We start from the raw sequence: 26,602 nt of genomic DNA, 5'->3' as shown, positions 1-26,602 counted from the left end.
CCTGTCACTCCTCATGACCCAGTGTTATGCTGATATGGACACTGGATGAACCGAGGTGATGATCAATGATTTATATCCACAGCTTTATATCAGTACACAGTTATCATTTTATACTCAACAGGAAGTAGATGGGATCATTTAAAAAAAATCTGTTTGGTATAGCAAGTTAAGGTTTTTTTATCTTCATAAACTAGTATTCTTTTTGCTAGCTGATCATCTCCATAAAGTTGATGATGAGTGATGTATTTACATGTTTGGAATACAAATGTAACATATTGACGAAGTTCAATCATTGATCTGTGGAGCCGACATGAACCCTTTGATTACACTGGCAGATTATAATCAAGAAAATCAGTTGATCTACTGCCAACTATAAGCACAAACAATTTGGCTTTTAGTGGATTGAACTTAAATTGATGTTACCTGCAATATATTGGCATTCATTTGAACAGCACAATTCTGCTCTTACTGCCTCATCGCAGCAACAAACTATGAAAGCTGTTTATTCTTTGAAGAACACATCACTGTAGTGGTCTTTTAAAGTCATCCTTGGACCTCCACTCACCTCAACCTTTTTTTTATCATTTAAGATTTTGCTTTGGGCAGACTGACCCAAAAGATCGCTTAAAAAAAAAAAAAAAACGCACTACAAATGGCAGTTTCATCCAAGTAGTCCAGTTCGAGAGCTGTGAGAAAGCACCTGAGAGATTTGTTTTTTGTTCACCCTGCCTCAAGAGATGTATAGGGGAGTCTATTCTGAGCTAATCCTATTAAAATTCTCATGTTGTACAGTTTGTCCACTCTAAGTCTTCCAACAATGTCACTTTCCATTTGATTGCCACCGTTTCAAGTTTCCTGGGGATTTGTGCAATCAATAGTGTGCACTAAAACTATGTATTAATTAGAGAACATCTAAACAATTTTTCTTCTTTCTCACTCGACAGGATCCTTTTACCTACATCAGAAACACCATACACCATACTGTATTAAAGCTCCCTTCATCCATTACTGGTCTGGGTTAAGGTCACTGCTTGGGGGAGTTTTAATGTCATGATCTGGATCATACATTACAAACAAAGGAAACTCCCAGTCAAGAGGAAGAGGAGAACATTTAAAAACACCACAGGATGAATAGTAGAGAATAATACTATCATATGCATACAAAGAAAGAGCTTTTCTACTTCTCATTTGTGGATCAGTCCAAAGATTATTTTAATTTATTATAATACACGTTAAATTTAATATGAAATGAAAATGGGTCAAACTTTGCATTTTCATTCGACTGATTGCAGGATCCCCCCAGGTTTGTTTTTGTGAAAACTGTCAAGGTCATTCATCAGAAGCAGTGGGTGGACAATAGTAACAATAGTAATATGACACCGTTCTAATAGGTGTCCAGTCAAGGGTGCCATGTTTGTCTTGTACAACCAAATTGGGGCTTGTTTTTGTCTCTCTCATGAAAATAAAGCTACACAGTACTGTGAACTTGGCTCTTTTTATACCCCTTTATACCTCTTTTTTCTTTGAGTCTTATAATCACTGTGACTTATGATACTTTTACTTCATATGCAAAAAGTTCAGTTGCATTTTTATTTTCAAGTTTGGGTCTGCTTATATGAAAATGAAAAGCAGTGTTGGTTGTGCCGGAAGTTCTCCTTCAGTGATTCTCAAAGAATTTACTTTCGGCTGGAAGGTGAGCAGAAGTCAGCTCCTTCAATTTCTGTGTCACGTCCAAACTCTACATAAATCTACCGCTCCATTCACTCAAAAAACAAAACAAAATACATTTCCTTTGAACAGGCCCATCACAGTTCAGCAATATATAAATGTCATGTTCTGAAGTGTTGTGGAGGAGTGTCGAAGTCTCAATTTCTTAAATTTCTGAGTTAGTCCATAAATCCAGATTCTGACTTCTGTTTCTTACACAAGTTTCCCTGAATTATAGAAATGAAATTGAAAATGAACTGCATCTTGATGACACTTCTGTGTTGATTTTCGGAGAAAATTTGAACAGGAGATTAACTTAGTTTCTCAAAATTGCTTTGACAATGATGGCAGCAGGGGATTGTGTGTGCCATGTGGAGAGACTACATCAAGAAGATGTCGGTATCACCTGCTCTACTGAAGCATTCACAACTCTAAAGCTTGATCAAATAACTGCTGTGAAGATTTGGTCTTGTAACTGAAAAATGTACTAATGTCCCTATGAGCACATCTTATGACCAGACCACACCCTGAGGCAGACTGGTTTGCATTAAGTTTGGATCTTACTGTGGTGTGGACAGCATGTGTGCACAAAGAATTTATCAAATATTGGAATTCCTCTCCCAAGCGAGAACAAAGGGGAGTTACTGTCCATGAAAACCCATTTGCTGCTAAAAAAAAAGTGTTTCAATAGCAAAAAAATAACAGTGGACTTTTATTGTGAAGAATTTATAGGAAATTATGTTTGTCATCAAATTAGTGGAGCTCTGTTCAGCAAAAACACATCTCCTGATACTGCAGTAGAACAAATAGGCAGCAAAAAAAGGGGACTTCTATTGTGAACAATTTATAGGAAAATAAATGTGTTCATCCACCATTTTACAGCAGATTCACAAAAAATATCTGATCAGGCAGCTCACATTTATTGTCGACACAGCTGTGTTCTGATCTGGCACAAACACAAAAGTCGCCAGGATTTTTGCCAGGATAGAGGCAGTATAAAGAATACATGTATGTTATTCTTATTTACTTGAAAATAAAATCACCCTGAACATAATTGGTGGGATTTCATGTGAATGCAAATTATTGGATGGATGTTATTAAAGGGAAGCTTTCGCCAACACGCCAGATAAAGGACCGGCGGTTATCACAATAACAAACACCACACAGAGAGATGGTACAATGCGCTAGCTGTTTTGAAAAATTGACAGTCATGTTTTCACAGCCAGCATTGTCCTTTGATGATGTGCATTGTGTCGGTTTAGTGTTTGCCGGATTGGCACTGATTGTTTGAGTGGCGGTGTGTCTCTAGTGCTGCAGGTATAGGGACGTGTTTTTGTACGCCAACCCCGAAGTTAGCATCTTACTGGTTCCCTCAATAAAAAGACACTGGGATTTTTCAATTGAATTCGGGATTATTGCTGAAAATATTTTCTGTGGCTAACAAATCTTTCGGATACTTTTGTTCAGCAAAGTCTTCAAACCACTTCAGCGTAAGTGCAATCGGCAGAAGTAAAAAGTGATTTTTTTTCACATTCAGGACTCATTCCTGTAACACTCTATTGGTGTGAAATGCCATGTAATGAGTGTAATGTTTGATCCTCCTGTGAAGAAATAAGTTGCGGACTGAATGATACATTGTTACCATCTGAATTCTCGCATTTGGTTTCCAGTTGTGGTGTTGATACATCGAAAACTCTGAATATGTAAGTGGGAGCATGTAACATCTGCCCATGGGACATCTGCCCCTTTCAGTGCCTCCAAAACCCTGATGCCACTCCTGGAATAGTTCCTGCGCAGTCCGTCTGTGTTTCAAGCCATTCTGGTTTGATATTTGCCCTGCAGTTCCCTCTGCTCTGCTACGGCCGTCGTCTCCAGCTCTTCATCCCGTCAGCCAAGATCTTTTGAAGAGAAGATTCAGCAAGCTCAAACACATGACAAATACCACATACTATTGAAAATATGATTTTATTCATGGAAATTCATTTTTTAGGGTTCAAATCCCAAAGGGGAGTTAAACTCACACCCAGGGGCCATAGTTCCACCATGATGGAGCTTTTGTAATTTGTTTAATTTATGGTGGTGCGTTCAAGAGCCAACAGAATACTGCACCTAAACACCAGTGTTCCTACTACACCCGTTTGGAGCAGGGCAAATACTTGCCTGCTCATCAGTCGTTGACTCCACGGAAGAAGAGTTCAGTTATAACTAAGCAATGACTGCAATTGTCTTGACTGAATGACTGAAATGAAGTTATGTAATAATGGAATAATTTTACTTACTTATTGGCATCTATGGTTGTTATTTGCAGAAAAAAAGCAATTTAAAAACATGTTTTATTCAAATTGTTGCTCTGATTAAGTAGTTTTAATTAAATATCATAAGCTGCTTAGGGGTGATGTTAGGAAGTTAAGCTAGAATTCCCTCTTTATCACCTATTTTATATTGTTGTGAAAACATCTCATTCAAAAAACTGTATTTATTCAAGTTTCTCATCGAATACAACATTGATTTACATGGTCACATTTGGCCAAGACATTTTATTGAGAAGAGCTTGAACGCACAATGCAAGTCAATGCAACCTCCATTCATTTTGGCTTTTTAGCTCCATACTGTCAGCAGATGAGTCAGTCACTGCGATTCCTCTGAGTGGCATGCATGGGAATGAATTACAGTATGATAAGGATGTGATTAAGTTAGTTGTTTCAAATGTTTCTCATGGTAAACCTCCATCGATTATTACAATTGCGACAAAGTTTGAGCCCCGCCCCTACACAGACTGCAATCGATTGTTTATTAAGTTGAATTGTGATGCTGCATGTCGGGTATGAAGTAGATCAGTAGAATGGTTCATAAGAAGGACATACACACATAGATTCCTTGCGTCATAGTCATGGTCACACACATACCCATGTTTACCCCAGTATAGTAGTGTATCTACTATACTGAAGTAGTAAAATAGAATCTAGTGCACATAAAGTTTGACAGTTAAACTGTATTCAATCTGTATCTGTTTTTTAAAAATTTTATGTATGCCTCTTAAAGTACACCGTAGGGTAATTGCTCGTTTTTATAAGGGTTATATAAATTACCTCTTTTATTGTTGTTATTATGATTATTATTAATATTACCAACCACATGAGATATGTTTGTTAACAGATTTAACTTAAATTGCACAACATGAGACTAACAGCCCACGATCTAGCGTTAAATATTAGACTCACACAGGAAATTTGCTTTTTTTTTTTTACTAAACCAGCTTGTAGATGAGGCGAGAGCCAGGCGTTTCCCATCATGCCCCGGGTCTTGCAGTCGATTGAGAGCAACTGCTGCGCCTGGCTCTTAAAAATGCAGCCACTCCCGAGTCTCTACGACCCTCAGTTCCCGGGATATAAGCAGAAAGGTATAGTAGGGTTAATTCCTTTTTTATTTTTGGGGTTGGAGTTAGGGTTGGGGTAAGGGTTGTTGTTAGGGTTAAGGTTGGGGTTATGTTAAGGGGTATTGTTAGGGTTAGGTTCAGGGTTCTTGTTAGGGTTGGGGTTAGGGTTACTTCCTTTTTCATTTTGGCTGTATCTCTGGAACGGTAAGTCGTAGAGACATGGGCTGAAGACTGGTGTGTTCAGAAGGGTCGAATTAGGTCCAAAAAATTGGGGATAGGGTTAGGGTTATGGTTGAAGTTGGGTTGGGGTTAGGGTCATGGTTGGTGTTAGGTTCAGGGTTGTTCTTAGGGTTAGGGTTGTGTTTGGGGTTAAATTGCATCTACTTAATTGCAAAATTTTCAGGGGTTGGACCTCCAGACCTCCTCGCCTAAACAGGACCCTCCCCCACATAGCAAATGTTGCTGACGCCCCTGATTGGCAATAATCGGGAATTACAACTTCCAAGTTCAAATGGAACACAGTAGAAATTCTGTGGTACTTTGTTTATACTACTACATTTTGTTCAGCAAGATAATCTTCTCAAATTAATTAATGCTTAAAAATGAAAGAGTAGCATATTTACTTTATTTCATTGACTTAATTTGTCGAATAAAATTCGAGAAAAATAAGAAAACTTTTAATCTTTTAAGCCTGTGTCAACCACAGACCCTATTTTAGAATTCTCAACAAAAACCCATTGACTTAAGATGAAAAAGATGAGGGTTGAGGGAACCAGAAGAGCAAAAAATGCAAACTCATTTCTGGGTTTTAGGACTCATTCCTGCAGCACTCAAGCTCAAGCTTCACAATCGACCTCTGTAATTATATGCAGTATTCCTATTCTATTTTGTCCTTAACTAGTGCGACAGTAATTGCTTTTAACTCTGCAGATTATGCACGGTACACCTCATCTTTATGGGGAGGTTGTGCAGCTGTTATTAATGAGGAAATGAAGTGGGACACCATGAGCGGCTGACAGGATTTGCTGTCATGCCAGCTCAAATCACAGGGAAACTGTATGTGTTTCTATAGATGAAGGCTGCTTGTTACACTCCTCACCTGCGACAGTCATGCCTACAGCATGTGGGAGGGAGGCTCCCACTCTGCACACACACACACCTGAACCCTTGCTTGTGCTAAATAACTACATCTTATATAGCATTGTGGTAATACAGCTGCGCTCCATTTTCCCCAATAGTTGTATTTAGAAAAAGGGTTGGATTGCACTGTAATGCATTTTTCATGAGATGTGCCATCTGTTCTTTTCCTTTGCCCGTTGTTATCTTCTTGCGGCCTGTACTATTTGCATCATAAACATCAACTGTCTCATGAAAAGTAATTTCTGGTGTCATACACGGGAAAGCTCCCTGATATTTACCCAACGATTCTGAAACTGGCAAAAGCTGTGGGTAATAATAACATTTGTGCAGAAGGTCTAATGTTATGGAATGCCATTTAAGCCATATATATACACATACTGTATATATATATATATATATATACACACATTAATTATTTTCAGGGGATTTTATTTTATAGTGCCACATTTATTTCCCAGCTCTTTTTATTTCCATCTCTTCTATTCAAATGAATTGAATTGAAATTCAAGTGGCTATCTCACCAATTCAGACTGTAGTAGCAGCACCAGAACAGCACTAGCTTCCTGATCCGCTCAGTACATGTGCTGGCGTGTTTGCCATCTTTGCCTCTGATTGGCTACTGACTGCTAAACGCTATCGCTTTATCGTTATGATCTAACCCTAACCAGTGGCGGCTGGAGAAGGCGCTAGCGTGCCGCCCCCTCTGTCCGACATGAAGAAGAATCAATACCTCTTCATTGAATAAAACATTTTTTTCAATTTACATATATATTTTAAACAAGCAAAGTGAATAATATAGCCTAAAGACAGTGACTAAATCGTAAAATCTGCAATAAAAATGCAGATTCCAAATGTTCTATGCTGTGTCCCTGTAGTGTATTTCTACTGTATTTCCAGCCTGGGGCACAAAAATCTTTGCCCATTAACTCTCGTAAATTTGACATCCTCTTCAATACAAGAGATAGGAGACGGCTCGGGTGCAAATGGCAGTTTTGTTGTTGTTGTGTTCTCACACTTGTATCTCTGCCGGGTGGCTGGAAGTCCCTGTCGTACTGGAGAACGGGATTTACGCTTTGTTCGTTCACAATTCACATTCTGAAATTCACAGTCGCAGAATAAAATAATAAAAAGCACAAATAAAAGAAAGAAAAGTCATTGGTTTTAGGCCGCCATGTGATGGAAATAAAAGTTAATCAAAAATGTTTGCTAAGATTATATCCATAACAAAAAAGCAGAATATTTAGAAAAATACCTGTCTTATAGTAAATAATTATCCATTAATAATAATAATTAAAAAAGATCCTCACCCAACTTTTCTTCCATTGAAATATGTTTCTACCTTCTTGAGATACCAAACAAACGCAAGCTCAGTGGCAGAAGTAATTACACTGAAGGTGTAAGGGAGGCAGGAGAGCTGCTAATCAGTCTGTCAACCTTATTAAGACCCAGCTTCCACTGAGAGGATGTAATCTACTGGAAACCGATTTGACTGATGAACCTCCAAATAAACCACCAAGCCAGTGCATCCATCATATTATACAGCACATTATCCTAGTGTTATTATGATGATCGCCGAGGTTAGAGTACAGAATCTGTCCGTCATAATTCTGGCAGTTCAGTCAGTGATGATATAACAAAATTATTTATGATACTGGCACCGGGGGAGTGGGGAAATTAAACAGGTTGCACCACGCTCTGTAAAACTTTGTTCTTTGCTAGATCTAAATACAAAATAAATTAATTTATAAACGTCACCTTAAATTGAATCCAAAAGCTTTTTATGAAATAATGTATTTCATTGATGGATTTTATTACACAGCACATTAACATCCTTCCTGTGAAGGTCATAGAAGTGGCAGTGTTTATATCATTTTCCTTCCAAATTCAATGTCATAACCAATTTATGTCCGGCATCAGGACTGAATGATATCTATATTCATGCAACACAGACTGCAAATGATTGAGCCCGGGATAGAAATGGAGAGCCAGATGACATTGTGATATTCAGAATAGCAGCAAGAGCTCTCTGTTTCCTCCCCTGTATAAATTAAAGCATAAAAAAAATCCAACCCATATTGTATATTTAGGCTATGATGAGAATCTGCTAATTCATGATCACTCAAGGCTCGGGAGCTTTCACAAATTAAAGGATAGCTGAATGCGCGGCGTGACATGATAAACATGAAGCGAACGGACCATCTGCCCATATGGTTGGCAATTACATTACAGTTCCAGCTCTATAACGGTGATTGAGTGGGAGAGAGCATGGAAAGATACACTTTCCATGACAGGTAAATGTCCCATGTGGTCGATATATTCTAACAGGATGATCCATGGGAGGTAGAGCTTTTCTCTTCAATGCAATACTTAACCGTCTAGACAAAACAACAGATTTATAATTCATTTGCTGCCTTTTATTTCTCTCACATTGATTCCCGACACGACTGCCTGCTGCTGTGCACCGAGCGTTTTAATGCTCTCCGTGCAGAAGCACTGAAAGGCCTTCAGAGGACATGGCGATTCTAGGGGGAAGGGACTCATTTGAAACGAAAGGGCCACACGGCAAATCGTGGCGAATGTTTTGCACAGGGAACGGTTGTCCTGGCAGTGTTACACACGGTGGCCATCTGCAGAGTGGGAGAGGGCCTCCAGAAATCCTGAATGTGGAAAAGCTGGACAAAAACATGCGTAAGCACATTCCTTACCATTTACATACCATTTGTGCATTCCAGAGTATATGGAATGGCCCTTTAGACAGATTCACTGACTGTGAAGGTCTCTGAGTTATTCATGGCCTGAGGAGGGGGCCCATCATTCTTATACATTTCACTGCACCATTTACTTCCATTTAACATCATTCATGTGAGGTAATGACAAAAGTCAATATGTGGAAAGAAAGGAGGAGGCACTCGTGTAGCGTGACTGTTGCCTCACACAATCTTAATGCTTTTGGTAATAACAGGAAGTACGCATTTACATGACGTCTTTATTTTATGCTGCATCAGTATGACAACCCATTAAACACAATTGCCCCCCCGTGATACGTTAGAAATGGACTCATGACTTGTTTGAGGTGATTTTTCTGAATGCAAGCAGCCACTTTGTTGACATCAACCATTGCACATTTTGTTTCAGAGGGAATGTTCATTTGTGAAATAACAACATTGTCCCAAAATCCAGAAACAAACCCAGACAAACACATGCGCACCAAAAGCTATCACATAATGAATGGCAGACAGACAATCTGTCATCGTTTTTGCATCTAATTTGTTTGGGAATTAAAACAGCAAGACAGCTAAGGAATCTCAGGACAGCAATCTATCCCTCAGACAATATGCTTCCACCACTTATTTGAGCCAAATGATTATTATTATAAGGTATAAATGTATGAATTCATGCTTTGGAAAGCAAGTGGCGCCTTCTATGCAGTAATTTCTCCATTCTGATATACATGTCGATGCGGATGTGAACGATTCTGCATTCATAGTGACAGAACACATTTGGAATTTTGGTTTCATTTCAGCGTAGTGTGAGTCTTCACTGCTAATGTATTGTCTGTCATGCTTGTGTCTCTCCTCTGATGTGTTTCACTAAGGTCCTGTGTGCACTCCCACTTGGCATTTTTTATTAAAGGTTTTGATGTGTTTTTATACAGAGGGCTTAAAACACAACAACAAAAAACAACAATGAATATCCAAATACCAAAATTGAAAATCAAATATCTACTCAATGAACCAACATCAGAAAAGTTGAATATTCAGCTCTAGCCCTAGCTATGAATAAAGAAAAATCTTCCAGCCACTAGGCTAATGCATGCAGTGCAAAATACTGTAGGCATTCAGTGCCCTGTCTTAGCTGCTATGGGAAAACTTTTTTATTTTGTGGATTACAGCTGACTTGTAATGCACCGCAGAAGGATTTGGTTTTATTTCTAATGTTTATGTATTTAGGTGGGTCACAGAGATACTGGTATCCAAAAAATGCAGCATCATTTGTTATAGACTGTTGTAGACTGAATTTTAAAAGCACTTTCTAAACAAAAGGAGAACATTTCTGCTATATTAATGCTCTAAATCGAATATAACACATTGAAGGTGAAACTAAAGATGACCTTGAGTGTGTTTCATGCAAGTAAGTTTCCTCTCAAGGTCATTGAGAGGTGTTTTCTCTCCAGTATCTCTTTGTATAACGGTCGCTGTGCTTATCTGCTTATGCTGCAGCAGCTATGTACAATTTGAAAGTCAGCCAAAAATCTTGTTGTGTGATGTTTACTTTATCAGGGCCAGACGCCATAAGATGGACTAGTGCAGTGAAAGAAACTTATTTTTCACAGTGGATTACAATAAATGCTACACTGTGACTTTTGGATGCATTATTCAAATGCTGTTAGCACATCAAGGAGTTTATTCAAGGGCATCTATCAAGTCTGCATTTATCAACAGTTACAGAATAGTGTAACTGTCCAGATGCATTTGTGATATTTAGTCTATAAAGCTTTTTAAGAAAATGTCTGCATTCATTTTTTGATTTTACACATTAATTAAAAAAATGTTCTTGAGCTTTTTAATTTTCTGCATGCCGATTATTTTGCTGGGCTTTCCCACTCTCATTAGCAGTTTAACAGCAATATGGTGGCTGGGTTGACTCTTTATTTAATTAACAATAGCAATCTTTTTGATAAAAATGCAAGTATGCAACACATGGTATGGTATATTTGTCTTTTATTATGGTATACAAGCTTTTTCCTGCTAACACATCAGTGTATAAATTCTCAAGTGGACCTGTTTTGAATATGGGTCATGTAAATGGATATTCATACCAGGGCTACCACTAACGATTCATTCTCTACCCAGTCTAAAACATCCCATCGATACACAATGTTACACACTCATAATGCAAAGGTCAACATCTAACGGTTTTATCCAGCATAAACATTCTAGAAACATAAGCACACCGGCACTGCTAATGGCACTGCCGAGAGGAGTATATAAACAAACGCACTTAACCTTTTCACCAGCAATTGCCTCAGTGCACTCCCCTTGCATGTCATGCAGATTAACCATTTAAAAATGTGCGGTAGTCCCAACATCTGTGTCGAAATAAATAAAGTGTGAAACTCAAAATCAAAAATCTAACAGCGTGTTAACCCCGATCCAGCCACTCTGCATTGGTTAACCTTTTGTCTTTACTGTAGATATTTTAATGATCATTTTACCGTGAGTATGGACCTGCATTTATATTGCGCTTTTCTGGCTACCAGCTACTCAAGGCGCTTCACACTACATTCAGTCACTTTTACCCGTTCCCTTTTCCTTGCTTTGTTGACACTTCTTTTAGTGCACGTGCTCGTGCCCTACTGGCAGCGCCCTGCACTACCCTCACACTGCGGTTACAGCTGATAACACTATCCCGAATGAGTTGCAGCGGAAGGGAAGCACCCAACCTCCGGTTCCTCCTCAGGTAAACACCGTGAGCTCTCTCCGTGTCAGCTTATTTCCCCTGGTTTGTACTGTTAGCGCTGTTAGCACCACTAGCTCAGGCGTTGCCATGTCGAGAATCACCGAGAGGCATGATCCCAACCTCACCTTTAAACTCCCTGGAGCTTATTTAGGGGGGCTGTCAGTCTGCACCATCAATTATTTACTTGGAGCAAATAGCAGTATTCATATTCGACGTTGGTATCACAACTGGGTTCTCTTCCTCTCCAAATATTGAAACTGCATCATCTTTATTCTGTTGGCGAAACCACGTCATTATAGTGGTTACTGCACACACAGAGGAAGCAGCAGTGCCCAACTTGATCCTGTGACTGACTTGCAGTAATGCCTCCAGCTCTTGGCTCTGTGACTGTTGAAGTATGGATCCAGTTTAAGAGGGACAGGAAGGGGAAGCATTATCTCTACAGGAGCATCAGTTTTGTACTAATACAGAAGAACGGATGGATTCCGTGCTTTCTTGCTTGACGCCTTCAGGAAATATTCTAGCTACAGTGGATTACATGGGAGACTGATGAAGTGGCTGTCATAATTTGTCATGACTGTCATTGTTCAGCAGAGTCACGGTTTTCAAAAGTGTGATAGAAATACGCTACCTGCATAATAATGAGGGCTGTCAATCAATTGAAATAGTTCATTGTGATTAATCACATGATAGTCAGTAGATATTACAAATTATTTGCATTTTATCTGTTCAAAATGTAGTGACTTGCCATGTTTTTAATATGCCTATTAACATGTGAGGGAACATATATGCTTGCTTGATGCAAATTAATGTTTAGCCTGGTAATCAACTGTACTTGCTATCTTCTAATAAAATGAAAAACTGACATTTCAGATTGTGATATTTACTGGAAATGACACATATAGCCAACAGCAAGAAGAACACTTTCCAGCGATCTCCCTCCAGCCAGTCTCTGGCACTTCATTTAAGTTTTTTTGCAGTGAAATAAGGAGGGATTTTATACATCCAACTCCATGAATCAATCTTGTCCTTGGCTTTCAAAGTGAATAACAGAGATAAATAGAAAGAGGGGATCTGACAAACGTTCAGCTTTGACAAATGTTCATTTAAAACGTTAGCAGTCCGATAGAACACGGTGTCACGAACAAAATGTGCAAAAATATATATTGGAAAAGTTAAAAGTTGTATGTTTTTGAAAGTTATATGTAACAATTTCCCAATAAAAACCTAATTAAAAGAACCTTCTCTATAATACCACTTCCAATTATCACACCCACGGACAATTCGGTGTTGTGCAAGCTTGAGCAAAGTACCTCTCCTCTAACTCCCCACTGCTGGTCAAAATAATGCACCGTCCCGCTGAGTTAACTAGTGGCTGAGTGGACTCCAATACACCGTTCATACAAAAAAAACCATCCATCAGTGAGCACAAACTTCTGCGTTTGGGTCTAAACCTGAACGCACATGAAGAGTTGAGGAGGCAGAAGGTAAGGATGCGATGATTTAATGAAGAAAGCAACAGGCATGCATGTAACAGGAGAATCAATCCAAATTTGCAATCAAAAACACAAGAACAAGGTTGTATTATTATCCCAGTTCTTTGTTGGAAGCCCAAGGATAAACCGGAGAAATCTTCAGTTCACAGATATATTTATTCAGGTCACAGGTAAAATATGGCAGGCCTGGGCTCGGAATGGCAGAGCTCCCGCAGGATCTCAGTCTTACTGTCAGTAATCTCTGACATGAACATAGGAAGGTAATATGAAACATGTATGAGTGTTGTCTTTAAGGCGTGTATCTATTCAAACAAACCTAACCTGAAGATTCAACAGGTTCCTGCTTATCAGGTCAACTGTCACACTGATTTAATGAGCACATCCAGTATAATTTTGAAACAAAAGAATTGTCGTGAACACAACTTTACCCTCTCCTCTAGGTTCTGCTCCAAATATTTTAACCGGTTTAGCCCCTATTAAGTGTTCCTTTGCACGCTGTAAAGGCTGAACTCTAAATCAGGTTGTGATAGATCTCATAGGCTTTCTTGAGTCTTGAAAACTTCTAAAAACAGTCTGCTAGGATCTTGTTAATGAGGCTCAGAACAATACATATGGCACAACATGTTCTTGGGCACTACCTACTATAATTTAACGTTGTTTAAGCCACGAGGAGCAGTGTGTAGGAGTGAACTGCTGTGAAATTGATTTTATTATTAGTCCAACTGTGGGTAAATACAAACTGGAATGAAGAAACATTTGAAAAAGTTCCCCTGAGGGTAGAACTGTCAGACTTTAACAGGCTTATTTTTGACACTTGGATGGCACATCATTTGATACATTTCAAAGAGAACATTTAGACAAGTCCTTAACCTTAGTTTTATTGCTAAGCCTGAAGCCAGGATGGCTGCGCATGGGGAATTATTTTGAATGACTAACAAATAAGAGAATTTGAAAAACTCACCACGTAAGATGACTAAGCCAAAGACCTTTCAGACCTTTTTGGTAATTAATTTAATTAGTTCATGATCATTTTACCATTCATCGTAAATTTGACACCACTTCAATAAATAATTATACATTGTAATCTGACGGATATTTGGATTACCTTGATGGACAGGTTTCGATTTTGCCCCTTCATTGGCACAATGTTGATGCATTTTATTTCAATTCATGTTCAAACTGCATAAATAGTAAATAAAAAAAACACCTTATCTGAGAATCTTGATTTTGAAACCTGTTTTTTCCCCTTCTGGCAATGTTTTGTATTGCCGTGCACACACTGGCTGTCCAGAGTTGGTTGCAGCAAATTTGCACCTAAATCTGTGTTGCACCAAGCCGTTAAAAACGTTATATACCCTATCTCATTAGCATCGGTACTTTAAGAATAACTGTTTAAATTTTCTATGAGATACATTGATGCGCAACAGCTGGGAAGCAAGATCACAAAATAAGCTGGGTAACCAGAAGGATGGAATAACAAATGAAGAGAAGATTAAAGCAGGTTATAAACTGCTCGCCGGTTGCCACTCTGAGCTGCTGTCCAATGCAGCAGAACTGCCTTAGAAAAAAATTGGAATATAACAGTCTGGCTCTAATTACCAATCAAATGTACCAATAAAATTAAATTCACCATCTTTTCTGAATCTGTCCAAGCATCTCCAGAGCATAATATGATGAAATATTATTTGACCATTTGCCTCTGCAAAAGATATCCAAGACCAAGAGTGGCATTCTCTTCACAAGCACCACTTAACAGCGCTTTCTGCGGTGACTGTGGTTTCATCCTGGTTTCAGCAGCTAATTCTGCATCATTGTCTCACAGAACTTCATCTGAATTTGTTTTCTTTTTGTGGATAACGCTGTGTCAGTGCTGCAGTAGGCCTACCACTCAGCACCCTAATGGTGAATGATGGGAAAGCAGGGCCATCTGCGTTGACCTCAGTACCAGGGACATTTGTTTTCATCTTTTCCAAAACCTGTTAATCTCATTCTTATACGTAGCATAACTAACACCCACAGAGAGAGAGAGAGAGAGAGAGAGAGAGAGAGAGAGAGAGAGAGAGAGAGAGAGAGAGAGAGAGAGAAAAGGAAAGCATTTTACTGTTTTTTTTTCACCAGTAGATGTGCCAGTTGGACATTATTCTTGCACTTCTAGATGCCATGGGTGTCGGAGAGCAAAGAAGAATAGTTGAGGAGTAGCAACCAGTTAGACAGGGAGAAGAGAAGGTGAGGGATGGCAGGGTGAAGTATTTTTGACTGAAACAGAGTGCATGTCTACAAGATGAACCTCAACACTGCTGCTAAGTGCTGTCCTGATTCTTAAGAGTCCCTTTTAACAATGTATCCACTTGTCCCCTTCCAGATTAGATTTACTGTCCCTTCTTGCTCTCTCTGTCTGATGACTCAGTAATTGGTCTTGAAATTAATTGGATCACCACAGTTCCCATCCCCTCAGCTCCACTCTTTTGCCTTCCCATTCCTCCTGCCTCTTTAGAGGGTTAAATGGCTTGAGGGACTGCTGGCCGTGGCAGTAAAGCATGCTCAATGGGAGGTAGAAACTGAGAGCTCACATGAAAGGTGGAGGGGAAGTGCTTGCTATATGTTGCTGTGATGCAGCCATTTGACAAAGCGCCTCAGATATGGGTCTTGACTCCCGACCTCATCAAATCCAAGAGAAATAACCCTCCTGCTGACTGACGACAAAGCGGCCGCCATAAAGCAGCCATGTGTATGAAAGCGGTTTGCCCCCTGGAAAAGGATCAAGCCATTGACAAGCTGCCTTACTGCCACCCATACCCGGGGGAAGTCATACCGCAAATTTATGGCCTTCCTGAAAAACACAAGGAGGGAGCCCCTCTCAGACCCATCATCAGCAATATTCATTCAGTGGCATATACCATTGCCAAGCACCAGTCTGGCACCACAAGCACAGGGGTTGGTGGCTCCCATTTTAAACACTGTGGTTCCTAGACCTCATGCTATGTCAATCATGTTTACACACCGTCTCCGCAACTTTCGTCCGTCCAAAAACTTTTCGGCACAGGTTTGATTTTCTGCATTTCATCTGTCAAAAAGCATTTAGAGGATTTTTGACCACTCAGAGCCACCATAGAGCCAACTTACATCCAAAATATCAACCAACGAGCTCATCCACGTCGTCACTCAAAGCAGAGCGTCTTATAACGAACAGTCTGAAGACTATAAAGATGTGGAGATGAAGGACAGATTGTGGTGAGCAATCGGCGAGCAGTTTGGGATCAGGCAGCGTACTGCCACCGCCGTTCAGCGTCGGGTGGATTGCGGAGATGTGATGTCGCAGTATTGCTGCAAACTGGTCCTTTTTTTTGTGATTTTGCGATTTTCTCATTATTGAAAGAAGAAAAAGAATGAAGCTGCGCAACTATCCTGCTCACACTGTCCATCCAGACAGTGTCCATCACTGCGGTCCTGAAGTCCGGGCCACACATCAAAAAGAAGACCACCGATCTCCATGACCCAACTGTTCAGCTCTTTTTTGATTAGCTGGTGTGTTGCAAGCTCCCTCTGAGATCTACCCCAATTGATTCCTATCTGTCCACAGTTAAATAAAAAATAGCACCACAACTTGGTGGGCGTTATCCTGGAAATTTCCCTGTGTGAGAAATACTAGGTGAACAGGTTGAAATGCACAACTCAAGGCAAGGCAAGGCAAGGCAAGACAAGGCAAGGCAAGGCAAGGCAAGGCAACTTTATTTGTATAGTACATTTCATACACAAGGCAGTCTCAAAGTGCTTCACATCATAACATGTCATGCAATAAAGTGAAAAAAATAGAAGAATTAAAAGAAAATAAAGGCAAAATTAATTTACAGAAAAGCATTGGAGAAAAAAAAAACATTAAAACAAGCCAATAGTAAAATAAAGTTTAAAATTCAGAAATTTTAAAATAATAATAAATAAAAATAAAATTTAATAAAAATAAATCAATATCAAGGAGTAGAAAATACCATTCAGTGCTTTGTAAACCAGTAGTAGTATTTTAAAGTCAATTATTTGACCGACAGGAAGCCAGTGTAAAGACCTGAGAACCGGAGTAATGTGATCCACTTTTTTGGTCCAAGTGAGGACTCGAGCAGCAGTGTTCTGAATTAACTGCAGCTGTCTGATATACTTTTTAGGGAGACCTGTAAAGACACTGTTACAGTAGTTGAGCCTGCTGAAGATAAAAGCATGGACAAGTTTTTCCAAATCCTGCTGAGTCATAAGTCCTTTAATCCTTGATATATTATTTAGGAGATAGTAGGCTGACTTTGTAACTGATTTAATGTGGCTGTTGAAGTTCAGGTCTGAGTCCATGACTACACCTAAGTTTCTGGCTTTGTTTGTGGTTTTTAGCATTACCGCTTGAAGCTGGGTGCTAACTTTTGACCATTCTGCCTTGGCTCCAATAACAATGATTTCAGTTTTGTCTTTGTTTAATATGAGAAAATCCTGCTCCATCCAATTATTGATTTGCTCAATGCATCTAATCAGCACTGGAAATGGACTATAGTCCCCTGGTGATATTGTTATGTTTTGTTGTCACAAAAAACAGCGGTGCACCGGCTACGACATGCACACTGCCGTGCACGGACGTAATGTGCGCGCCGGACCCGGACCACAAGGTGCGCGCGTCAGCTTGTACATTGGCTGTGTTTGTTTTGGCTTCTTTCTGTCTCATGTCCTTCGCAGAGGGAACAGATGGGTGAGACTTGAGAGCCATACATGACTTGTTCTGTCATTTGGCAGCAGCCCTGTACAAAACAGGTAATTTCAGCTTTGCTCTGTGAAATCAATACTTGCTGATGTGAAATATGATTGGCTCTTTGCAACTGGGAGTAGGCTATGCAAAAAAAGGAATGTGAGAATTAGTCTCTGAGCCAGTTAAACAACTCTTATCTGATTGTCACACAAACAGCGATACCCATCTCGAAGCCAAACTATTGCAGTAAATAACAGAACAGATCATATGGAGACTAACAGCAGAGAAACAATGCAGGTGGATGGTGATGGATTTGAAATTTCTGAGGAGCTTGGATTTATCCTTGAAAAGCCACTGGTACGTTTGATTGTCATCTTTTCTTTTCTAATGCAGCTACAGGTCGAATGTGGCAACAAAGCCACACGAGTCATGGGGGACTGGTTTAAGAATAACTATAGAAGCCAACGTTCTTGCCGATGGTCTTGTTAACTTACGTCATATGGAGGCATCAGCATTACTTGAGTCTTTCATTACAAATTAAACTTTAAACTGCCAAATTTGGGTATTCGCATGACAAAAACTCTTTAATGTCCAAGGGGATTAATTAGGCTCTGCCTCTGTGCAGAGCCGTAGTTGTAGGTTGATTGATGGGTGGATGTCATGGTTGTTTGAAATTGGTAAGCTGATATAAGCACCTCATATTTTGTTTTGCAGTAAGATGCAAAAATTTGGGCTGTCAAAATGAACGCGTTAACGCATGTCAATTCATTTCGTTAGGATAATGCACACATTTTTTACATTTTTTGTCTTCAACTTATTCATGAAAAGTGTGAACTTGCACAACACTGCTGAAATGAACAGCTACATTTTTACCACTTTGCTACCACTTTTTTAAACGTTGTTTGGAGTGTGCCACTTTACAATCGGCACCGGCAGCCCTTGTAAAAATGCAAAGACATTTATTTTTTGTAATTTTTCTGCATATATTGTTGAATAGGTGAACATTATGAACGCAGATGTGCTCAAAAAGAGTTAAAAAGAGATTTTACATCTGGGTATTCTTTAAATTGCTTTCTCTCGCTGATTGATAGCACCAGTCATCCTCTGACATGCAGGTCAGGAATCATGGCAAACATGAGCTGATGATGTTACAGATTACACCACATGAAAATCCTCCATGCAAAAAAACAAAAAACAAAAACCGTTTAAAAATCAACAAGCAAGTAATTTAATTGTTATCATCATCTAGACTGACCTTCCAGACTATTACCGGGAGTGGTTGGACCTGGCAAATAATCTTGCACATCTGATAGTGTCACATCAACTACGGGATCTGGTTCACAAGGTGAGAAGAGAAAAATGCCTTCTCAACTCTGATTTACATTAGGAATTCCAAATGCAAATTAGAGTTGAAAACCAATTTGTGTATATGATGACATCCAGTTTAACTTGCAAAACCCTTGTGGTGTTCACTGTTCCTGAGAATGGAAGTTTAAAATCTGAAAATCTGATCATAATCCAGATGCCAGTGTTGGGTACTCATCTCCTGAGTAACCATCTGGAGCTCAGGTTGGCTCGCCTGGCGCTTGGGTTCATCAGCATGGGATATGTATGGCAGGAAGATACGCCTGCTGAGGTAAAAATACTACTGTGCAATGGAATCAGGGCTGGTAAGAAAGGTGGTGCATTTCAGTCAGTGGTGTTCCTACAATGTGACATATAAAACAGATACAACCATGTACTAAGGCACAGCAATAGTTTGAGCTAAATGCCAACATCACCATGCTAGCAAACTGAGTTGACCTTGTTCACCATCTTACTATAGCTTGTTAGCATGCTAACATAAGTCAAGAGAATTATATGATACATCGGATACACAATCTGTTAGTCATTAATGTCTGTTCAAACACCTTTTTAATCAATTCATCAAGTAGGTGCTTTTAAGATATTTTACAGGATGAAAAGTGACATCTTTGACCAACAATTGGCATCACAGAAAGAGTAGGATTCATCCTCTGAGCACCAACATATCATGGCAATCCATCAAATAGTTTTGGAGGTATCACAGTTTAGATCAAAGTGGTGGACTGAACTGCCATCCCTAGAGTGATACTGGACATCTCAGTAAAGCATCACTCCTGGAATGAAACTATTATGCTTACTTCATAGATACTGCCAAAAGCACTGGCCTATCCCTATTGGCTGGTATCTTGTAGGCTTGGCCTTCCACCCATCCTGACTTATTCAGATGCAGTTTTAGCCAACTGGAAATTAAAGGATCCCACAGGGTGAGTAATGCTTTTCCATTGCCTTATTTAATGACTTGGCCTTATGTCCGTAGTCCACAGACACTCTTTCATTATAATAGTAACATTATGATAAAACTGTATATAATAGAGAATAATTGCCAGATATTCTCTCTTTTCACACTCTCTTTTCATTTTAGGAATATGGACATTTCGTGAGTACAAGTAAAAGGAAATGAATTCACTGACATTTTGTTTAGAATTTGTCAACTGTAAATTTGCACAATTCCTGTAGTCTGGTACTTATGATGTGCAGCTTGTATATTTACAAAACATCTATTTTTTTTTTCGAAAATAGGAACATGGACGTGATATTTTCCTTTCCTGGTGGGAAGAGTAACTGGGGATTTTTCATTGTGTCTTTGTTGGTCGAGATGGCTGCCAGTTCAGGCGTAACGGTTAGTAGCCTACTGGCTACTGGCTACTGCTGCTCTTCCTCTTTTTCATGTTAACTCTTTCTGGACCTCAGCCTGACACTGTCACTCCATCTTAATTATTTTGTGTCCCATCCATATACTCTGTGTCTTTGTACCTTGCCCTTGTCAGTGATGGATTTTCCCAACTCTAAACAGGGGTCTCTGGAGGCGATGCAGGCTATGAAGAACTCAGACCTTATCGGCACACAGAAAGGTCTTGAAAAAGTGACTCAGTCTTTGAAGAAGATGATGGAAACTTTTAAACTCATGCACCGTATGTTTGAATTAAAGCTCGCCCAATCTGAAGTCTGTCAATTTACATGCTGTGCCGCAATCAGAAAGACTGAATGTGTGCTCTTTCCAGACCATGTGGATCCAACTTTGTTTTCTAGCAAGTTGAGGATTTTTTTTTCAGGGTGAGTTTTAGGGTTGTTACAGTATCCTGCAAACCAAAGTTATTTGTGTTTTTAATATTTATCTCATCTAGAAAATATGCAATTATGACATTTCCCTGTGCTGGCAGGAAGTTCATATTTATTTGAACTCTTTCAGATGGCGAGACAACCCCCTGCTTCCAAGGGGGCTCTTGTATGAAGGCGTGAGCCATAAGCCGATGTTGTTATCAGGTGTGAGCGCGGCCCAGAGTTCAGCCGTTCAGTGCTTTGATGCTTTGCTGTCCATCCAGCATGACGAAGAGTGGGGTAATGATTAATTTCCCTCATCCTTTGACCCCATCAGGCGCTTGATATGAATAAATCTATCTGTTTGTGCAGTCATTTGATTGCTCTGACAGAAAAATGAAAAGTTGTTATTTCTTCTCAAAGTCTCTCCTCTGTTCTCTCCATTGACCCGGCCTATCTAGGTGCCTATCTGACACGCATGAGGGATTACATGCCTCCCGCCCACCGTCAGCATATAGAAGCTCTGTCTGCCTGTCCATCTCTGCGAGACTTCATCCTGTCCCACTCAGGCTCTGATCTCCGTCAGTCTTACAACTTGTGTGTTTCGGCGCTGGTGGATTTCCGGAACTACCACCTCTGTATTACGACCAAGTACATCATTGTGCCTGGTACTCGAGCCCACGCCAGGGGCTGCCCATGGAGAGCTGAGGGCACGAATATGGATGCCAGAGGAACCGGTGGATCCAGCCTCATGAGCTTTCTCAAGAGTGTTCGAAATACCACTAAAAAAACACTGATCTTATAGGGGCCAAGGCAGGGGCGCAACTAGCAAGTGTCAGGGGGGTATGCAGCAAAAATCCCCCCCCCCGCAATTCTTACTGTTAAATAAGCAGCCTAGTGATGGCATCAGATAAGACAATTAAAAAAACTATTATGCAGTAAGGTTGACCCTGTAATAACAGCTTCCATGTCACCTAAAATATGTAAATGTATGTCTGACAACACAGATAACATGATTCCTGAAAAACAGAGAACAGCTAACAGCAGCCATCTACCTTCAAACACTGGTCAAACCACACGCCCTGAAGCGAGCGCTTCGCTCCTCTGGTCGGCTAGTACCACCATCGCTGAAATCAAACAAATGTTGCTCAGCAAAGTCCAGACTCTTCTCTGCTCTGGCGCCTCAGTGGTGGAACGAACTCCCGACCAATGTCAGGACAGCAGAGTCATTTGCCATCTTCCAAAAAAGGCTCAAGACTCACCTGTTTAGACTTCACCTTGACTCTGCATAGCATGACCCACTAACACCCCCCCCCCCCCCCCCCCCAAAAAAAAACCTTACCTATAGCACTTTGATCATAGCACTGTTGTTCTTAAAGTTTGTATCAGCGATTCTGGTTGCCCTCACTTCCGTTGCGAGATCCAAAACAAACAGAGCCAGCTAGCCCCTCCCTCCCGTGTTTTGAAAATGATCATGGACGCGCATATTCATGAACGTGCCACCCACCCCTTGTCTGTGATTGGTTGAAACACTGTTTATTTTGCTTTTGAGGTGTTGGTAGTACCATTTGTTTTTGTGTGCGATTTCGGAGCCTAGGCTGCCTAGAGAGACGCGGTTTTGACGGCCTGCTTATGGGGCGGGAAGCTAGCAGATCGTGAGGTAAAAACAGATGAATGTCATAATTTATGTTTCGGCCCAGAATCGCTGATACAACCTTTAAGGTATGTTTGCTGAACAGCTACTACTTTACTCAGACGAGGATCTAACACTATTTTTTAGCTCTTACTTTATTGGCAATGATATGTTGTGGTTTCTTTCTCTTTCTTTTGACAAATGTACTTATTGTAAGTTGCTTTGGACAAAAGCGTCTGCTAAATGACCTAAATGTAAATGTCATGGTAGCATAAAATCTGTTAATAAATCCATGCCGTGGTAACCAGTATTTTCAAGCTGCATGTAATTCATTGTGTATGCTGCCTTATATTTACCAGTTGTTATGTTACCTTAAAACTATTGAGATGTGTCATGCATGGCATTGGTACCATAGGGTTAAAGGGATAGTTCGGAATTTTGGACATAAGACCTATTTTCCAAGTGAGCCGGTGTGTTCGAGACATCTGGAGACGTTTTCAAGAAATTTCATTCAGTTCTACTAGTTGCCGAGTTTGCTTATGCTATGGCTAGCGCAAGTCAATCGTTCTAGCTAGCATGGCATTAAAAACAGTCTTGCCCACTCCACAGTGCACCCGAGGCAAATCAATTAAAACACTAGACTGTCGATGTACATATCTGTGTTGATAGAATAATATTTGAAACAAAACTAACCTAGCATCGCATGAATCATGCATTTTTGGAGGAACTAGTTTCTCAGCAGCAGCGGAATTTTACTTTGCTCCGTCGGACTCAAAACTCTAAGACGCGCCGCCCGAAATACTGCCCGTAAATAGGCAATCGAACCGGGCCAAACTGTCGGCACTTATACCCCCAAGGCTGTCTGAAAAGACCTCGGAGCCCGAAATACTGCCCGTAAATGCCATGCTGGCTAGAACGATTGACTTGCGCTAGCCATAGCATAAGCGAACTCGGCAACTAGAAGAACTGAATGAAATTTCTTGAAAACGTCTCCAGACGTCTCGAACACACCGGCTCACTTGGAAAATAGGTCTTATGTCCAAAATTCTGAACTATCCCTTTAACCAAATGTAGCTACCAGCAACATTAGTTTGCATTAAGCTAGCCATAAACCCCACTTTAGCTGCTACATTCCCAGACTCAATGTTAGCAAACACTAGGTAAGTAAGGTAGTCTGTTAACATGAATTTACAAGCCTCCAAAGAAAAGCAAATCTATGCATGATTCCATGGTAAACCAGAGTCTTTGCATTAGTTATACTTTCTAGATTCTTGTCATTTATTTTAAATGCTACCTTGTATTTTCCAGTTTTCGGATGAGCAATCTGTGTTGCATTAAGCTAGCCGTTTTCTCCCATTTGCCTGTTACATTCCTATGTTAGCAACATGCTAGCTAGTCTAACATTATGTCAAATACTCCAAGCAGACACTTCACACTTTAAAACTTACCTGTTGCCTTTCACCATCCACTTATTCAACTGCTGTTGCATCCCTTGATATACCATCTCCTTTTACCTCTTTCTTTTTCTGTTCTTCATCCATCTTTTTCCATAGACAAAGCCCCTATGCACCGCATATAGCGCATACCCACTTTTTGCGCCACTGGGCCAAGGGACCCAGATATACATGCTATTTTTGCTCACCTCTGGTGACTTAACGTTTCATTTTGCTACAGCTATGTAGAAGTGCACTCAAGGATGCGAGGGCACCCATCAGTGATGTCACAGGTGCACTGTGACATCACTGATGGGTGTGGCCAAACACGCTCCAGTTTAACAACATACATTTCTTCATAATATCAAAGACATATTTGGCAACCTTGCTTTTTCTGCCTTTTTTTCCCACGACCAATAAAGAAATCGGCAGACAAAACATCTGTACTCCCTTGATTCTTAATAGTATTTCTGAGAAATTATTTGAAAGTTGGTGTTATTTTCATTAATTTTAATGATATTGTATTGTATTTTAATTATTATGTTTATAGATTTGCCACATCTACAGATAATGGATGGATGTAAATATTCTTCACAGTTAAGATCATGTTGTGTTTGACCTGTTTTAAAACAATTCATAATGTAATGTAAATGTATATTTGTAAAATGAATCCAATGATACAAATAATGCCAAATAGAAGAAAAGCATTTTTCTCAACGGCATTATACCGTAAATCCTCTAATATAGGCCCCTATTCAAGCGCATCCCGGCCCTAAAAGATTTTCGAGAGCTTCCGTCTCGAAACTCGCCGCGACATGAAGGCATTGCTTGGCTTCTTACAATGAATGGGAAGCATGGAAATAATGCTGCCTGTGGACACGTACCTTCAGCCAAAATCTCACGCTAAACTAAGTTAAAAACTTGAGAGCCCTGCCGTAGCTATGGCTTGGATTCCTTAGCAAACATTGCACCCCTGTGGTACTTGCATGTTACTATCACAAGCATAATGTTGAGGCCTGCCCAGAAAAATGTTGGTTCTAATAATAGCCCAAGCCTTTATGAGAGACCGGCCTTTATTTACCTCCACCGACAGAGACCTTTTAGAGAGAATATTAGAGGATTTACGGTATTGATAATCTAATTTGAAATTGGGAAAATGGGAACTCTTATGTGCTTGACAGTAAGAGACAAAAAGAGAAATGTAAGAAGAACCGTTTTGGAAATAGAAATAGAGAAAGGGAATGCTGCAGGAATTGAAAGATAGAGGACACAGGTAAAATAAAAGCAATAGAGAATCAGTTGAGGAGAATGAAAGAGACAGACATGGGAGAGCAATGGATGGATGTGGGATTAGGTCACTTAGTTTGAAGGACTGGAAATCACACTCGCCTGACACTTCTGGTCTTTACTTGAAGGTTGCTTCTCTTCTTGGTATTGAGCACTAATCACATTAGAACAGGGACGAAGCTCAACCACACTGCCGCTGTTGAGCCGTGATGATCCAACTCTGCTTCACATGAGCACAAAAGATTGAAAATGTGGACTGTCTGACACCAGGTAAATACAGCTCTGCCTGGAACTACACTTACTGTCACATACTGTGGCAAAGCAGGAGGGCTCTCTGGCTCTGGAAGTGTTTTTTTCCATATTGTCTTCCCATTAAAATGTTTTTATTTTTATAAAATAATATAGAGAATGTTACTTAACATAGAAACACAAGACTCTCCTGGATATGTAATGATTCGATTTTAGATTTATAGCCACCGGTTTCAATTCTTTAAAGTTTCAAAGAAATCATGTTTTTCACCATCATTTTGTCATGGAGGGGAAGGCTCTATATCCAACAACACCCATGAACCTCAGCTGCCATTGCTATTGAGAAGAACCCAAACATTGACCCAAAAATCAACTGATTTATTTGCAAAATTGATTTCCTCTATGGCGCATGAGAAATAATCTTTCCCACAAACTCTTTATTTACACAAGATTCACCAAGAAACATTTATTTCTACCTGGCCGTTAATGCTTAGTTCTGCTTTGTACTCATTCATGCCAATCGGAAGCTGTAGAAGTGCTCCAACTATGAGTCACATCACATTGACTGTGGGACAGCTCACAGAGGAGAACACTTAAGATCACTGTAACGCTACAACCAGCAGGGCCTCTAACACGTCGTGGTTCACCTGCATACAGGCAGAAAGTATAGCTCTGTAAACCTCTTATGAAGAACTCAAAGAAGTGGACCATTGAAGCGATGGAGGATCTTTGGACATGCTTGGACTGTAGAGACTGGGATATTTTCAGGACTAATACAAATGATCTAGATGAGCACATAATGCTGTGACATCATCCATCTTCTGTGAAGCCAAAATACAGGTTCAGCAAGTTGGTGCTGGGGATGTCATCATGTGGGGAGAACAAAGGAAGGTTTGAAGCCTAAATATGAGGCCTACCAAAATCAACCCCTTCATGCTTCCAACAATAGGAAGCCCAGGGCCCAACCTCTGATATGGC

General features: G+C 40.0%; 1 protein-coding gene across 1 annotated transcript; it reads left to right on the top strand.

Annotated features, from left to right (window-relative positions):
* The first annotated feature begins 18,112 nt into the window (after positions 1 to 18,112).
* Positions 18,113 to 22,959, top strand: LOC311021062 (indoleamine 2,3-dioxygenase 2-like). The gene is made up of 10 exons (XM_084021373.1): positions 18,113 to 18,256; positions 19,149 to 19,244; positions 19,422 to 19,535; positions 20,069 to 20,187; positions 20,346 to 20,360; positions 20,504 to 20,603; positions 20,778 to 20,895; positions 20,986 to 21,037; positions 21,174 to 21,322; positions 21,484 to 22,959. The coding sequence occupies exons 1-10, from the start codon at positions 18,167 to 18,169 to the stop codon at positions 21,825 to 21,827; spliced, it is 1,197 nt and encodes a 398-aa protein (XP_083877499.1). The 5' UTR covers positions 18,113 to 18,166; the 3' UTR covers positions 21,828 to 22,959.
* Positions 22,960 to 26,602: the final 3,643 nt, after the last annotated feature.

This window comes from Eutrigla gurnardus (genome assembly GCF_963514095.1).
Source record: "Eutrigla gurnardus genome assembly, chromosome: 11".
Taxonomy (NCBI): domain Eukaryota; kingdom Metazoa; phylum Chordata; class Actinopteri; order Perciformes; family Triglidae; genus Eutrigla; species Eutrigla gurnardus.
The sequence above is the reverse complement of the archived record's forward strand: the minus strand, read 5'-3'. Positions and strand labels throughout refer to the sequence as shown.

Bases quoted from the DNA above. Each gene is read 5' to 3' on its own strand.
- LOC311021062 (XM_084021373.1), top strand. From the start codon at position 18,167: ATGGAGACTAACAGCAGAGAAACAATGCAGGTGGATGGTGATGGATTT. The intron at 20,604-20,777 runs GTTAGTAGCCTA...AACTCTAAACAG, and splicing joins CTGCCAGTTCAGGCGTAACG to GGGTCTCTGGAGGCGATGCA. The intron at 21,038-21,173 runs GTGAGTTTTAGG...GAACTCTTTCAG, and splicing joins TTGAGGATTTTTTTTTCAGG to ATGGCGAGACAACCCCCTGC.